The sequence below is a fragment of the Eumetopias jubatus genome, unplaced genomic scaffold (assembly GCF_037043125.1).
Source record: "Eumetopias jubatus isolate StellerSeaLion01/CBP00866 unplaced genomic scaffold, mEumJub1_p1.0 scaffold_2, whole genome shotgun sequence".
Taxonomy (NCBI): Eukaryota; Metazoa; Chordata; class Mammalia; order Carnivora; family Otariidae; genus Eumetopias; species Eumetopias jubatus.
The window spans coordinates 201,585,441-201,601,529 of record NW_028274808.1 but is presented as its reverse complement, the minus strand read 5'-3'; the positions used below and the strand labels follow the sequence as shown (position 1 = coordinate 201,601,529).

The 16,089-nt window shown below is 61.8% G+C and overlaps 1 protein-coding gene across 1 annotated transcript; it reads left to right on the top strand.

The window, feature by feature from the left end:
• Nucleotides 1-190: 190 nt before the first annotated feature.
• Nucleotides 191-12,304, top strand: TACC3 (transforming acidic coiled-coil containing protein 3). The gene is made up of 16 exons (XM_028088970.2): nucleotides 191-296; nucleotides 2,329-2,491; nucleotides 2,646-2,788; nucleotides 4,128-5,075; nucleotides 5,843-5,918; nucleotides 6,097-6,232; nucleotides 7,963-8,015; nucleotides 8,345-8,448; nucleotides 8,790-8,877; nucleotides 9,010-9,114; nucleotides 9,806-9,882; nucleotides 9,961-10,004; nucleotides 10,501-10,661; nucleotides 11,500-11,606; nucleotides 11,693-11,813; nucleotides 12,102-12,304. Exons 2-16 carry the CDS (start codon nucleotides 2,330-2,332, stop codon nucleotides 12,165-12,167), a joined length of 2,391 nt encoding a protein of 796 aa, XP_027944771.1. The 5' UTR covers nucleotides 191-296; nucleotide 2,329; the 3' UTR covers nucleotides 12,168-12,304.
• The last annotated feature ends 3,785 nt before the right edge of the window (nucleotides 12,305-16,089 follow it).

Below are 16,089 nucleotides of genomic sequence, written 5' to 3'. Positions count from 1 at the left end.
CCCGCCCCTGCCCCCCGCCGCCGCCGCCGCCGCCCGCCAGCGGCCCCGCCCCTCCGCAGGCTCGGCGAGCGGGGATTCCGATGGCTTCCGGCGCCCGCCGCGCCCAGCGTGCCCCCTCCCCGGAAGCGGAGCCGCCGGCGCCCTGGAGGCGTGGCCGCGGCGCCCTGTGCGTCCCGCCCCCGGCCGCGCGCTGATTGGCCGCGCGCTCCAACCGTCGGTATTTGAATCGGCGGCGGGCGGACGGTCTCCCGGACTCGGCGCCTCCCGCTCCCTCGGCTTCGTGTGGCCGCCGGCAGGTAGGCGGCGGCGGCGAGGTCCCGGGCTCGGGCATCCATCCCCACCTCCTGCCTCGGGCTCCGCGCCCCGGCCCCCGACCCCCGCCGCAGCTGGGCGGCGCCCGCCCTCCTCCCTCGGCGGCTCCTCCCGCGGCTCCGGGGTGCGCCGTCCGCACAGCCCCCCTGCTCTCTTGGGCCCACCCTGCCGGCCTTTGCTGCCGCCCTACCAGGGGCACCTCCCTGCCGGGGCCACCGGCAGCCCGTGTGCCTGGTTTCCGGCCGCAGCCCGTGGGCGGAGACGCCTGCGGGGGCTCCTTTGTCGGTCCCCGGGAGGCCGGTGTGTCAGGGTCCCTCGCGGCCCGGTCCGTTGGCCTCCCTCGCCGTCACCGCGTGACCTCGTCCAGCCTCAACCACCACCTGCATCCGCGCCTTGCAGGGGACACCTCGCGCCCTCTGCGCCATCGGCTCGCCGCCCGCTCCCCGTAGGCGCGATCCCCAGCCCTTCCCGGCCCCGCGGCGCCGCGCCTCCCTCCCCGGGGCAGCTCGGTGCTGCTTTCTCCGCGCCCCACCTGCGAGCCGTCGCTGACTCCAGCTGCGCCGGTCCTGCTGATTCCCCCCAGCTGCTCGGCGCAGCTCCGCCCTGTTCCCCGCGCGGACCTGGGCCTTCGCTCCCCGGGCTGTCTGGCCTTGCAGCCTCTGCCCGGGAGCCTCCTCCCCATTGTCCGTGGAAGCCGGACCTGACGGACTTGCCACGGCTGTTCTCCCACCTTCCTCAGGAGAGGGACTGCGGAACGGTGTCTAGGTCCCCTCCCTCGTGCGTCCCACAGCCATCCAGCTCTCCTTCCCCTTCCCAGTGTTGACGCCAAAAATCTGAAGGTCGCCCTTTTGTTTCTCCCCGCCTTCCAGATGCCTTGTGGGCCCGCTGGCCAAGCCAGGGCTGCTCTCTCCACCCCTGGCTGGCTGCGGGAGTCTTTGACCCCCGCTTCCCTCCTGCCCTTCCCTGGCCCCCGCACGCATGGCCCCACCCCCATACCTTCCAGGGCGTCTTGTTATCCTGACTCGCCTCTTTCCAGGGCACCCTTGCTCCTTCTGCCCCCACCACCCCGGCCTTGCTCTTCAAGCTGCAACTTCCAGCACCCCCACCACCAGCAAATACCTGTGATGTTCCCATGGACAGGCCCTCCGGCGACTCCTGGGCTGGGAACCTCATGCGGGTGACCATCTTGAGGACCTTGGGAAGGGGGGTGGGGACTGTTCTAGAACCTTGTGGGTCTCAGTGGAGGTCGCTGGTATATATTTCTAGACTCCAAATCTCAGTGTAGAAGCTTTTCAACTCCCCACCGAGTAATTCTGGATCTGCTGCTTACTGCCTTGTCCCGCTCTCCCCCTGGGCCTCGGCCCTCACGATGCCCCAGCGTGCTCCTCTCCCAGCCTGTGACAGAAGAGCAAGCCCCAGCACCCTTCTGCTTTCTTGCTCTCGGCCAACTTGGCAACCTGCTCCCTCTGTGCTGTGGCCTCAGCACCTTCAGCGGAGGCCTGAGGGGAGACCCAGGCTTTCTGACAGGCCAGCACCCCTGTCTCCTGACCTTTACCCACTAAGTTCAAATTTTTTTTTTTTTAAGATTTTATTTATTCATTTGACAGAGAGAGACAGAGCAGGAATACAAGCAGGGGAGTGGGAGAGGGAGAAGCAGGCTTCCCGCCGAGCAGGGAGCCCGATGCGGGGCTTGATCCCAGGACCCTGAGACCATGACCTGAGCCGACAGCAGACGCTTAACCAGCTGAGCCACCCAGGCGCCCCAAGTTCAAATTGTTTTGAGGACCTGATTCTTCTCCCTTGTCCTGTGGGCTGAGGGCCCTTATGGCTCTTTGTCCTGGGAGGTGGCAGCTGCCCTAAAACAGGACAAGGACTGTCTGGCGGAGGACGTGCTGCCTGAGATGTGACCCATCTGTGCAGGAAGGGGACATCGGCCCTGTGAGGCTAGCTCCTTGTCCTGGCCCTTCATCCAGACTGCACAGCCCTCATACTGACGTAAACTGCCTGCTTTTCCAGAATGAGTCTGCAGATCTACAGTGATGAAAACGTCACTGGTGACAAAAGTGCAGAAAACTGCGAGTTCCTGTTTTCACCACCGGAACTTACCGGAAGACTATCTGTTCTTCGTCTGTCACAGAAAGAAAATGTGCCACCCAAGAGTGTACTCAAAGCTATGAAAGTAAGCACACTTTGCCCGTGTAAATCTACTGTGTGTCACCCACTAGGTCACCCTGGGACTTTCTTTCCTGGGGACTTACGGAAGTGGGCAGGGCACTGCCGCCATAGTGGTTGAAGACTTGAATTATTGAACAGGTCTCCTCCTCCCCCAACAGGTGACTTTTCAGACTCCTCTGCGGGACCCACAGACGCACCGGATATTAAGTCCTAGCATGAGCAGCAAGCTCGAGGCTCCTTTTACTCTGGAGGATGCTGTTGGGTTAGAAAACTCTCCTCAAAACCGGACCCAGAAAGAGAAGTAAGTGTTGATGCTGCTTAATGTACTGTAATTTGTAACGTCTCCAGCGGACACAGCAGAAAAATTCTGTCTTGTCGTTAGTCACATCTGGTCGAGTTCCTCCCGGTTTCTGCTCTGAGCTCATGCGACGTGTTGCCCGGCATACTCGCATTGCAAGTCACTTGTTAGTAGAAAAGCAATTAACAAAATGCGTAGAATAAGTTTTTTTGTTTAAGATTTTTTTACTTGTTGGGGCGCCTGGGTGGCTCAGTCGTTAAGCGTCTGCCTTCGGCTCAGGTCGTGATCCCAGGGTCCTGGGATCGAGCCCCACATCGGGCTCCCTGCTCGGCGGGAAGCCTGCTTCTCCCTCTGCCACTTCCCCTGCTTGTGTTCCCTCTCTTGCTGTGTCTTTTTCTGTCAAACAAATAAATAAATTCTTTACTTTTCTGTCAAACAAATGAATAAATTCTTATTTTTCTGTCAAATAAATTCTTTACTTTTTTTTTTTTTTAAAGAATTTATTTGTTTGACAGAGAGACACAGCGAGAGAGGGAACACAAGCAGAGGGAGTGGCAGAGGGAGAAGCAGGCTTCCCACCGAGCAGGGAGCCCGATGCGGGGCTCGATCCCAGGACCCTGGGATCACGACCTGAGCCGAAGGCAGACGCTTAACGACTGAGCCACCTGGGCGTGCAAGATTTTTTTACTTGTTTATAAAGAGAGAGCACAAGTGGGGAGGGGCATAGGGAGAAAGAGAATCTCAGTCTCACGATCCTGAGATCATGACCTGAGCCAAAACCAAGAGTCAGATGCCCAACTGACTGAGCCACCCAGGCGCCCCCAATAAGTTTAAGTTTTATGCCCCAGTCCTTTACTGTGCTTTTGCCAACACATTGGCCTGGTTTTTGTTTCTCTAATTTCATGAAATGTCTGAGCATGTCTCCGAGTAAGGATGCTTTGGGTTTCTTTTTTCATACCCACTGGGGTCTCCTTTCTGTTTGCAAGTCAGCCTTGGGTGTTCTCAAGATCTCTCAGTCTTGTCTTTCTCTTCAGTGAAAACCTTGATCTTTCTGTGCCCCAGATTATGTAGCTGGTGGTCCCCAACTGAAAGGGGGAAATAGGCAAGCAGAAAAAACCTTAACTGTGATTGTGTGTCATGTTTCTGCTCTCTCGGAAACCTGCGTGATCTAGTTGGTCTACCAATTTTGATTTATGAGGATATACTTGTGAAAGTTAATCTTAGGAAGAAGGTTGAGCGAACATTCTTTTTTTCTGTTTTTAGCTAATGTCTTCTCGGGGTTTAAATTCTAATTAAAAAGCTAACAGGTTCCTTCGTGTTAACTAAGTGTGTTTCTGAAAAGCCAACAGCTCGCCAAGGAAGTTGACACCAAAATGACCAATGGAATTCTCCAGAAACGAATGGTGGCCAATGCCAACCCCCCTCCAGCAGATGTGAGACCAGCCTCTGAAGATAGGCAGTATTCCAGTGGGCCCACCTCAGCTCACCTGGCCAGCCTGGATCCCTCAAGCTCTCCCCAGATGCCAGAAACGCTTGAAGACCAAGTGGCTTCTCTAGGACAAACATCTGTGAGCCTTGAGCAAGCCTTGGAGGAAAGTGTTCATTCTTATTTCTTAGAAAAAAGTGTTACCCCCACCTCGGAAATCTTAGAAGACCCTTCCCAGGTGGCTCCCCAACACCGAACAGAAGACTCTCCCAGAGCTGCCAGAGAAAGCTCGAACCAGGTCCCTGCTTCCTCGGCCAGAGCTGCTTTGCCCCCTGGTACTCCCCCCACAGGAGCATGTGAAGAAGGGCCCCTCACAGACCTGTCTGGCGAGGCCCCAGCCGGCCCTGAAGACCCCTCTGGTCCTGGGAACACCATCCTGGCCAGCCCTCTGAAGGCTGGAGGGGCCACGTCCCCAAGTCCTCAGAAGAAAGAAGCTGATGGCCAGAGGGCCAGCTCTTGGAGCAGTGGGCCCATAGAACTAGAATCTGATTTCTCTGACAATGCTACCAGCCAAACATTGCCCCCACCAAGGGAACTGGGAAAGAGAGCCAGCCTTAAACCTCCCTCTAGGATATCAGAGGTGAGGCAGGAAAAGGCCTCCGAGGAGACAGGCGAGGGGCCCGTTCCCCTTCCCCTGGGATCTTACAACCTGGACTGGAATAAGCTGGATGACCCAAACCTTAACCCGTTTGAAGATGGAGGAGAGGCCCCGCCCCCAGAATGCCCCCAGAGCAGGCCAGCCGAGCCTGTGGCCAAGGAGCTGTCTGCTGGCCCTGAGGCCCCAGGGCACTCCTCTCCGAACCAGTGAGTACTTGGTGGTGGTGGTGGCGGGGTAGCCGCTCAGCAGTGTGCATGCCGGAGGACCCCAGGCCAGAGAAGGGGCTGGGGGGCTGCTGCTGGTCCTGGATCCCAAGGCTGAGGAGAGTGCTCACAGCCACTGCAGGTGGCCAGTGAGAAATGGTGGAGGAAAGCACACGGTGGCGCCCTGTTCATCCCCTCCACGGGGGCGGGGGCTGTCCTCATGCTTTCTAAGAGCGTTTTCTATAAAAAACCTGGAGCTTTAGAAAGATCTCTGAACATCATCCGTGGCTGCAAAGCCAGTGGAGTGGCTCTGTGCACTTACTGTGGTGCTCCAGGCTCTCGTGGCGCCCTAGGGATGGCGGCTTCATGGCCACCAAGGGTTTAGCCAGTGCCCGGCCACCCAGCACTCGCACGGGCAGCTCTCGCGGGCTGTGTGCAGCCTCTCAGCCACGAGTGCACCCTGACGGTCCTGGAGGCCACCTCCCCGCTACTGGCCCAGCCTGGCCCCCGGTGACCTTCCCTCCAGCACGCTTGCCAGTTTCCTGGAGAAATAGGACAAGTGAACCCTTGGGGTTTGCTCTCTGAGCTGAAACAGCCTGAGAGCTCCTTGCCAAGGTCCCTGGGAAGCTCATGCTCCTTGGGCAGTTGAGGTGGGTGGGGACGGCCCCGCTGGGGACTCGAGCGTAGCCCCTGACCTTCGAGGCAAGGGTTCACAGGGCAGGAGGCAGCTCAGTGCCGGGGAACAGGCCCTACTGACCCCATCTGTTCAGGCAGGTGCCTTCAGCCTCCACGGATGACACGCCTGTGGCACAGACCGCAGCCAGGACCCCGGGCACAGCAGGCAAGGTATGGACGCGAGCTCGGCCCATGCTGTCGTCCTGCGTGCACATGGGCAGAGGGCGGCCAGCGGAGACCGGGTGGGACACAGCGCGGCACCCCATCTTGACGAGACTGGGCGAGGCACGGGTCCTGCACGGGACCTTTGACCTCACGACATGCCCGAACTGAGTCGCCCTTCTTCCAGGAGGGAGCTACGGACTGTGCAGGTGTATCCGCCCCCACGGGCGGCCCGGGCGGTGAGCCTGTGCCCCCCACTCCTCCACGGGGCCCGGAGCCTGCCTCAGAGCTGGATGAGGAGCACTTCCGAGACCCAGCTGAGGGTACGTTGTCCCCGGGTCACTTGTCTGTCCCCGCCGGCTGGTTGCTGTTCTGTGAGTGTCCGTGTTCAGTGGTGATTTCGGGAGACTGCCCCATAGGCAGCTCTCTTCCCTGACTTGAAGCGACACACGCAGGGGCTCTGGACGCTTTCAGGACATACCCCTGGTGTAGGGATTTCCAGGACCGGAAATCAGACTCGGGAAAGGTTCTGTGCAAACACACAGGCGGCAGGGGCCTTGTTGGTTGGTGGAGAGGTCCTGTTGGAAGGGTGAGTCCAGACAGAGAACACACAGCTCTGACCTTCAACACGGGGGGTCCTCCGGACTCTGAGATGCTTCCCGGGAAAATCTAGGATGCAGTTGAGAGAGAAGGTAACTTGACAGGGTCTCGATGTGGCTTCCTTCACCTTGAGGCGGAGAGGAGACTGGGCACAGAGTGCAGGGTCGGGTCGTGGCAGGACGATCCCAGGGAGATCCCGGAGCCACACGGGGGGTTCCCTCACTGAACGTCAGGTTTTCACGGGTCCTCCACCTTGTAGCGCACGCCGCCGCTTCGTTCCTTTCCCAGCCGAGTAGCCTACCACCGCGCGGATGGACCTCGACTGGCGTTTCCATTCACCAGTTGATGGGCGTCTGGGTTGTTTGCTCGGAAGACTGCCGCGAACATTCACGTCCACGCGTCTGTGTGGACGTGAGTGTCCCATTGGTCTGGGGCATAAACCGAGAAGGGGAATTCCGGGTCACACGGTAACTCTGGGTGACGCTGAGGAGCCACCAGCTTGCTCTCCGAAGCGGCTGCACCACGTGACGATCCCACGGCAACAGTGTTTGAGGTCCTGATCTCTCCACGGCCTCGGCAGCTCCGCAGGGGCCTCTGTGACTCTGATTCCAGCCTCTGGCTGGGGCCATGCGGGGGGGGGGGGGTGCCCCCTGCATATGGATTTTTGATCTGCATCTCCCTACTGATGAGCACCTTTTCACATGCCTTTCACACCTTCTGTGGAACGTCTGATGGGTCCTTTGCCCTGCTGTTTGACTCCGAATTGCCTTTCTGTTACCGAGTTGTAAGGGCTTCCAATCTATCCTAGGTAGGGATTTCTTACCGGATAGGTGACGAACGTCTCCCAGTCTGTGGGCTTTTCTCTCTCCCCGTGACATCCCTGAAGCACAGATATTAATCCTAAAGTCTCATTTACCATTTTTTCTTTTGTTCTTTGTGCTTTTGGTGTGAAGTGTAAGAAATCTTTGCCAAATGCAAATACAGTAACACGAGGATTTGCCGTTACATTTTCTAAAAATGTTATAGTTGTAGTTTTTATATTTGGGTTTTTTATTTATCGAGTTAATTTTTTTATACGATGTGAACCACTTTTAGGTTTTTTAAGTGAAAGTCTATATTGTCCGGAATTCAAGGACCGTCTAGGATCATTTTAAACAGTAGCTCTTAGCCCGGGAGATTTGGTCCCTTGGGACACTTTTGGTTGCCGCACCTGGAGAGGTGCTGCTTCTCTCCCGACAGCCCACAGGACGGCCCCACAAGGCGACCCGGCCCCAGGTGTCATTAGCGTGAGGCCAGATTGGTGGTCCCCGTTGTGGGGTGGGCGGGAGAGGGCGGGTCACAGCTCTGGGGCGGGGCCGCCAGTCACTGCGCCGAGCAGCCGAGTGCACCGCGTGTAGGTTGGTGACCGCCACGTATGGGTGGGTGACCACTGCACTGACGCTCTCCCTCTCAGTTCTAGGCACAGGAGCCGAGGTGGATTATCTGGAGCAGTTTGGGAGTTCCTCGGTGAGTACCTGCGCTGTCGTGGCAGTCTGTTCCAAAGTACGCTTCTCCAAAGGGGGCTCTTTCTAGAACAGCCCTGAGCCACTGTCCCGCTTCCAAAATCATGAAGGTCCTACTCACACACTAGTGGTGTCCGTGCTGTGGCGACCGTCTGAGGCTCCCCAGGGCCCCTTCCCGAGCTGCACCTGTGGCCTCACGGTGCCCATCTCAAGCTCCCGTGCAGAGGGGAGCTCGAGGGCATGCTGCTCTGTGCTGGGGTCTCCTCAGGGCCCAGCCTTTGGGGCCATCATCCCTCAGGTGACAGTGAACCCGCTGACTCATCGACCCCTCAGTTTAAGGAGTCGGCCCTGAGGAAACAGTCCTTGTACCTCAAGTTTGACCCGCTCCTGAAGGACAGCCCTCCGAGACCAGTGCCTGGGGCTCTGGAGACCAGCAGGTACGCCTCCCCTCTGGCTGTGGGGCTTAGTGCGGGCGGGTGGGCTGGCTGGCGGTGGCCATCGACCAGAGATTTCTAGACTCAGTGGGGACATTCATGACTCTGCCTCAGAAAAGTAGACCCCAGTGGAGCTCTCTCGAGCCCCTCAGGTGCAGGAGGAGTGACTGTGGGTCAGATCCAGCCTTTGCCTGGCTTCCTAAGGAAGGCCTTGTGGGCGCACATGGCTGGGTGGCGGCTTGCGCCATGTGACGGAGCCATGAGGTAGAGTTGAGCAGTTGTAACAGGTTGTTCTCGGCCTTTGGGGAAAATGGGTGCATTTACCTCCTGTTCTGGGGTCTCAGTGCACAGGACGTGGCCGTGCCTTCCTCAGGAAGCCCGCCCGAGGCGAAGCTAGTGGAACTTGACTTCCTAGGAGCCCCAGGTGCTCCCGTAAGTGCTCCTCTCCGGTAATGGGCCTGACTGTATGCTGGGGGTGCAGAGCCGCTCCTTGGCAGAGGGTGGCGGGGGGCTCCCTGTGCTGCACTGGGAGCCCCCGGCCTCTGAGGGCCTGTCCCCCCACAGATGCTGGATCCCCTTCCCTGTGTCTTTGGGCCTGCGGGTCCACCACTGCCCGTGGGGCCCATTGTGGACGTGCTGCAGTATAGTCAGAAGGACCTGGACGCGGTGGTGAGGACGGGGCACGGGGGGCTGGGTTCCTGGTGCAGGGCAACGCCCACGGGTGGAGGGGCTAAACAGCTCTGAGCACCGGCTTTCCCCATGTGGCTGCAGGGAGAGTCATGAATGTCTGCTCCCTGGTTCCGCAGCTCAGTGTTTCCACCCAGCATCTCCCGAGAAGCTGCTTACACACTGAAGGGCTCGGGCATCCGCCACAGGCACTGCTCCGGCCCCCCCAGGGGTCGTAAAGCGGGAAGCCAGCCCCTGGGCAGTGTTTGGCTCGGCCTCTCTTGGGAAGCCTGCGTGCTGGACCCGGGCTGTGTCTGCTGGCCGCTAAGTCCTTCCCTGGTCTTAGTGCCCCATGGCCACCTGTCCTGCTCAGAGCCTGCCCAGGAACTCACGGTGTGAGGCCCCCCCCCCACCCCCCACAGGCTGTGCCTGCGGCAGGAGGTGTCCCCCATCCACCCACACACTGACGTGGCTCGTGGGGGCCGATGGGAACCCATAGCGTCTGACCGACGATGCTCCAGGGAGCCACGTGCTCTCCCTGGGCACCCGCTGGCCCCACCACCGCCCCCAGCGGGGGCACAAGGTCCTTGGCCTGACCGGGGCTCCTCATGGCCACTCCCCCGACTCAGACACGTCGCCCCAGGGAGCCTGGGCGTGAGGGGCACCCAGCATCCGCGTGCTGTGGTTTGTGCAGGTGGAGGCCACACGCGAGGAGAACGCGTTGCTGAGGAGCAGGTGTGAGGCGCTGCACGCCAAGAACCTGGAAATGGGGTAAGGCCCACGGCACGCTCTGGGCGACTTGGGCTCGCTTGCCACAGGTGGTCACGGGCACCTCCATTCTCCCCACAGGAAGATAATGGACGGGTTTGAGGGGATCGTGTACCAGGCGATGGGTGAGTGCTGGTGGCCACGGGCCTCTCTGCTGGAGCAGCTGAGGCTGGTGACGGGGCGTCTGGCAGTCGGGGGCCGGGTGGCACCAGAATTGCCCAGACCCTGGGTGCATGTGTGGGGTCCCTGCCATGGTCGCTGTACCCACAGTCTGCCCCCCACACCCCCAGGGGCCACGCGTCCAGTGTGGGCTCCAGGTTTTGGGCACTGGACGTGTCAGGCAGGGCTCGGAGTGAGTACCAGTCCTCACCCTGGGCAAAGCCTCAAGCTCCCGCAGGTTCCCATCCCCCCACCCAGGGCTGGCTCTCGGGGCCCTCCCCAGGCTCTGCTCGGGAAGATCACGTAGGAGGGGGGCCCTGTCACCCGGCCCTTAGTGGGACCACGGGTGGGCTGCCCACCTCTCCTCTACCACTGTGCGTCTCCTGCCTCCTGTGTGCTGTCTGGGGGGCCGGCATGTCAGATGCTCCTCTCATCCCAAGTGCTTTTTCTCTTCTTCTCAAGAGGAGGCTCAGAAACAGAAGGAACTTGCAAAAGCGGAGATCCAGAAGATTCTGAAGGAAAAAGACCAACTGACTTTAGACCTGAGCTCCATGGAAAAGTCTTTCTCTGACCTCTTCAAGCGGTTTGAGAAACAGAAGGAGGTGATCGAGGGGTATCGCACGGTAAGTGGTGCCGAGCGGGCCCGTGCCTGTCCTCCCGCAGAGAGGGTCCCCAGGGGGTTGTGGTCAGCCATGGAACTAGCCTGCCCCATGTCCTTGGCTTGGTCAGGAAGATAACCCAGGTGGCACCTGGCCGCGCCTTCCCCTTGCCGCCGGGCCCAGGCTTGGGGGACATTACTGTTTGTCCGGGGATGTGAGCAGAGGGGGGGCCGGCCATGAGGCCCAGACGGGAGATAGCCACGGCAGGCCGAGCGGGTGCCTAGGTGTGCAGCGGGCACCGAGGAGCTCCAGTGGCTGCCTTCTGGAGGAGGGCCTGGGCCACTCGGACCTCGGTGGCCCCGCTGCATGGGTGCATTCTGGGCACACAGCCGGGCAGGACTCCCCCTGCGGCCGGCACTCTCACCCTCTGCAAGGGGAGTCCCCCGAAGGAGCTGGTCCCCTCCCAACTCCAGCCTTCCCCCTGCCCACACCCCTCCCTACACCCCTGCCTCTCAGCTATTGGCCTCATCAGGGCCTGAAACCAGACCTAAGACTCGGCTGCAAGGGTGTAGACAGCCCCGGCCACGTGTCCAGATGTGCCCTCCTGCGGTCAGCAATGCCCGCCAGAGGCGTGGGGGCCGTGGCAGCCGTGAGGGCCAGGGGTCCGATGTGGCAGGAGGAGGGGGGGGAGGAGGGAGGCCTCCAGCTGTGTTCACGTGGCCTTCCTCGTCGGAGCTGCTGTTTTGTTAACGTCCCAGAGACCCTTGGTGGTGGACCCATCCACACCTGACCAAAAAGCCAGGCCTGGGGGGCTCCGACGGTGGCCTGCTGCAAGCGGTTCACGTCTGCTTGTTCTCTAAAGAATGAAGAGTCACTGAAGAAGTGCGTGGAAGATTACATAGCAAGGGTAGAGAAGGAAGGCCGGCGGTACCAGGCCCTGAAGGCCCACGCGGAGGAGAAGCTCCAGCTGTGAGTGCGGGCGGGGAAACGTCTGGCAAGCCTGGGGAGGGACATACCCCGCGCCTGGCCTCTCAGCCCCCCCCGTGTGTCCCCAGGGCCAGCGAGGAGATCGCCCAGGTGCGCAGCAAAGCCCAAGCGGAGGCCTTGGCCTTCCAGGCCAGCCTGAGGAAGGAGCAGATGCGCATCCACTCGCTGGAGAAGGCAGTCGAGCAAAAGGTGGGCACACAGGACCCCCGGTGCCTGGCGGTGGGGGGGCGCCCTCCCGGCTCGGGGACCTGCCCTGTAGCACATGCCCTCAGCCGGTACCTCGTACGAGGGCCCTTGGCCTGCCCCCAGGCTGCCGCTTCTGAGAATTGCAGGATCCGGGGCACCTGGCCGGCTCAGTCAGAAGAGCGTGGGACTCTGCTCTCAGCGTTGTGACTTCGAGCCCCACGTGGGATGTAGGGAGGACTTCAGAATAAAATCTTCGGAAAAACAAACAGGGATTTGACTTTTCTCCTTCAGACTAAGGAAAACGAGGAACTCACCCGAATCTGTGATGACCTCATCTCCAAGATGGAGAAGATCTGACACAGAAGCTCTCACCCCATTTGTTTTTCTGTCTGTGTGTCTGTGAAAGTTTTTTCTCCTCTCACTTGACCTCTTGTTTTTAAACTAGACTGCTTTAAAAAGAGTAAATAAAGTTTCCCTTTGGTTCGAGTGTTGAAGTTGCCTGGTTTTGACTACAGTGTGGGTTTCTGGCTTCGGCCAGAGGCTGACCCGGCTGCTGCTGCCATGACCCGCACACCTCGAGCTTGCCCGGAGGGCGCCAGCCCTGCCATCGTAGGGCCACGTGGTCCCCAGCAGGGGGATGGTTGGCCTGCGTCCCGGGGTGGGGCTGTGGCCCCCACGTTACTGAGGTGCTTTGTGGTCATGGTGAATGAACACCTACCTTCGTGTTGAGCGCCGTCCTGATGACAGGGTGGGCCTCACGCCACCCACGGCGAGGCAGGGCTCCCCAGCTGGACCCCACAGCCTCCTGGGCCGAGTCCGGGGTGGAGCTCCCAGAAGCGGAGTTTGACGCCTCTACCGGACGCTTCTCTGGAGCACCCTGACCAGAGCGGGCATCTGACCCGGGACGAAGGCACGGCGCCTCCTAAGTCAGGGGTCTCGACGTGGGTGTCTGAGTCGGCAACCCCTCGATGGCTATCAGGACTGCGTGCGGGGGGGGGGGCGGGGGCCTGCCGTACACACTTCCTGGACCCTCGGACGCGCCCAAGCACAGTTCTTACTCCATCTCCTGCTCGCTGACCGCATGGTACCAGGGACGGGGCCAAGAGGGGGCCCTTGCAGGGCGAAGGTGAACCTCTGGGACAGGTGGTTTCTGAACCAGACAGAAGCGAGGCCCACAGGGACACCAGGGGACCCTGGACGCTGGTCTCCGGGACTCTGATATGTGACCCAGTACCCTGGAGCCGTGTCCTCACAGTGTGACCCCTAGGTGCAGGCATGGGGCTTCCTTAGAGCCTGACGGGGTCGGTCTGGGCAGGCTGAGGCCCCACACTTGGAACCTGTTCCCAGGCGATGCTGGTAGTGCTGCCAGGCTCAGAACTCACTGTCCTCAAGGAGCAGGCAAAGGGCACCAGCCTCTCCTTAGCCCAGTCCGGGTGCTAAGGAGGAACGGCCGGCAAAAGGGAGCAGGGGATCCGGCACAGAGACCCAAGCCAAGGCCCGCCCAGTTAGGAGGCCTCTGAGCACCCCAGCGCCACCACACTCAGCTGGGACTCAAGCTGGCGACTGGCCTCCCCAGGACAGACCTGGGGGTGGGCAGCAGTGCCTGACCAGCCACCATCAGGGGGCGCTGCCGGCTGTGGGCCTTGGCACGGGGGGGGGGGGGGAGGCGTGAGGGGGGCAAAGAGGGAGGTGACTGTGGGGCCAGCCAACAGGGCATCCAGGACCCCGGAGGTGGAGGGCATGTTTGCTCTCAGCATTGGCAGGAAAGTGCCTGGTGCTGGGACAAGGGCCAGGCTGGGAGCAGGAACCATGGGGCCACCCAGGCTCCAGAACCCCCACTGCCCTCACGACCCTCCTGTCTCCTGTCCCACGGTGTCCCCCATTCCTGGGGCACCTCCTGTCGGGCCTCTTCTCTAGAACGCCAGGGCCTTCCTGTGCTCTAGGACCTGCTCCCAGCTGCAGCGGTGGAGCCCAAGCCCCAGGGCAGGCCCCCAGGACGCCGCCGCCCAGCCGTCAGCCTCTGCTCTAAAGCCACTTCTCCGAGCGGCCTCCCGGACACCCCCAAACCAGCTGTGTCTGGGGGCCTTCGCTAGCCCTGCCCGGGCCCCCTGGAAACGAGGCCTACACAGAAGTGACCCTCCCACACAGAGGCCACCCCTCGCTGCCCCGCTGCAGGCAGGCCTGACCGCCCCCACCAGCCAACAGCCTCCTCTGCCCACAGCCTGTGATGCCTCCAGGCTGCCGGCCGTGCCCCCTCCACTGCCCCATTCTCCTGCGTGAGGCGCAGGTTAGGGGCACTTGCTCCCGGAGGGCATCCTCCTGGGTGTCCCTGCACCGGGCCCCACGGCACCAGCCAGCAGAGGGTGCGGGCCAGGAACGCGGCACCCCCCACACCCACCCAGCCCCAGGTCCTGCCACTCGGAAGCAGGGCTCTGGGCCCCTGCTTGTCATGCTGGCCCCTTCCCCAGAATGCCTCGGGCTCCTGCTCTCGACATACAGTCTCCCCACCCTACTCCAAACCTAGTAACCCCTTCCCCGGCACCCCATCTACCCGCCCCACCCTTCCCCTGCACAGGAACCCCCGCCACACTCTCGGGCAGGTGCTCCACAGCTCACCCCCACCCAGAGGAGCTTCCAGAGCCGAAAGCCACTGGTGGGGAAGAGGCCGGGCAGGGCGCAGTAGACGGGGATGGCAGGGGGACCGGGGCCTGAGTAGACAGGGCCGGGCAGACAGGCAGCCGGCAGGCTCCCCGGCTCCTGGGGCTCAGAGCTGCAGCTCGTCCGTGGCCTCACCCACCCACAGGCCCAACCAGCCGAGGGGGCAGGGGGCCGTGTGGCTGCAGGGCTCCGGCTCATCCTGGTAGAGTCAGGGCTGCCCCGAAGGGTCGGCAGTGGCAACCTCCTCACCCAGCTTGGCCTGCCTGCCGGCCGCCAGGGCCCTATCCCCGTGGGGGCCTCTCTGAGCCAGGCCAGTAGTCTGCCCAGAGAAGGCCACTGGGGGCAACTGGCCATGCTGAGGACACGGCTGCCGGGCAGCATCCTGGGCCAGGAGCCTCTCTTCAGGACAAAGGGGCCTTGTGCAGCTGAATGGCTGTTTATCCTGGAGCCCGAGTTAACTCGGGGCTGCAAGGCCGGGCAGGCCTGGCACTGGGCTTCCCCGGGGAAACACGGCCAAGCCAGGCATGCCGCCGTGGGGCTGAAGTTCCATGCCCCTGCGTGCCCTGCATGGGACGCCAGCGGTGCCCGGGGGCCTCGGGCCAGGACGGGGGCATGGGGACTCAGGGGCTGTCCTGGGCGCTGCCTCCCATCCCTGGGGCTGAGCAGGGGGAGGTCGTGTCAGCAGGGCAGCAGCCATGGCCACAGAGGCCTCGTGGACGGGGCACCCAGGGGCTGCCCCCGCCTTCTAGAGTGCAGGAGCGGAGGCCCCCAGCCTGCAGACACACCCTCTCTTACGGGTTGTTTGCAACCCCCAAACTCCTCCGTGGAAGCCCTAACCCCCCGCAGGATGGCATTGGGGGGCCCTCAGATGGGACCCGTGTCCTCACAGAAGAGGAGAGGGGAGAGGTCGCTGGCCTCCTGGCGAGGACACCGCGAGAAGGTGGCCGTCTGCAGGCCGCCACCTCGACCTCAGACTTCAGCCTCCAGAACCGTGAGAAACAACGGTCTGTCGTTGAAGGCCCGGTCCGCGGGGTTCGGTGATGGCGGCCGAGCGACGGAGACACTCACCGTGACTGGGGCTGCCCAGCCGGGGGCCCGCCCACCACCGCACCTGTCCTCCCTGCAGCCATGGCCATCCACACCCCGCTGACGGGGTTCCTGGCCAGGGGCTGCCAGCGCCATGGGGGAGGAGCGGGATGGGGGTGCAGGGGGACTGGCCCCCCTCGGTGCCCCCCGACTCCCTACCCGCCCGCAGCTTACTGTAGCTCTCTCCAGCCATGGCCTCCCCGTGAAGTCAGGTGCTGCGTCCCCTCACAGCTGCCCCCAGCCCAGGCTGAGCCCCAAACCCTCCTTGGCCCCTCAGAAGGGAGGCAGGATTTCCGCGTGGCCAAGCGGGTGCCCAGAAGGTCCCATCTGTGCCACTGTGCCCTCTGGGAAGACCAGATGGTGTTTACGCCGCGCGTGCCCATGGGACCTGGGTGTGCACTCTGAACTCCCTCACTGGCCCCTCAGGCTCCTGTCACCTGCACCCTGGGCAGGTCCTGGCGGGGTGGAGGCCGACAAGCCACCACACACTTGGGAACAGGAGCAGGCTGGAGACAGGTGGCCACCAGGGCCAGTG

Coding starts and splice junctions, on each gene's coding strand:
- TACC3 (XM_028088970.2), top strand. CDS start 2,330: ATGAGTCTGCAGATCTACAGTGATGAAAACGTCACTGGTGACAAAAGT. Junction 8,449..8,789: donor GGGGCTCTGGAGACCAGCAG/GTACGCCTCCCC, acceptor CTGGGGTCTCAG/TGCACAGGACGTGGCCGTGC. Junction 11,814..12,101: donor AGAAGGCAGTCGAGCAAAAG/GTGGGCACACAG, acceptor TTTCTCCTTCAG/ACTAAGGAAAACGAGGAACT.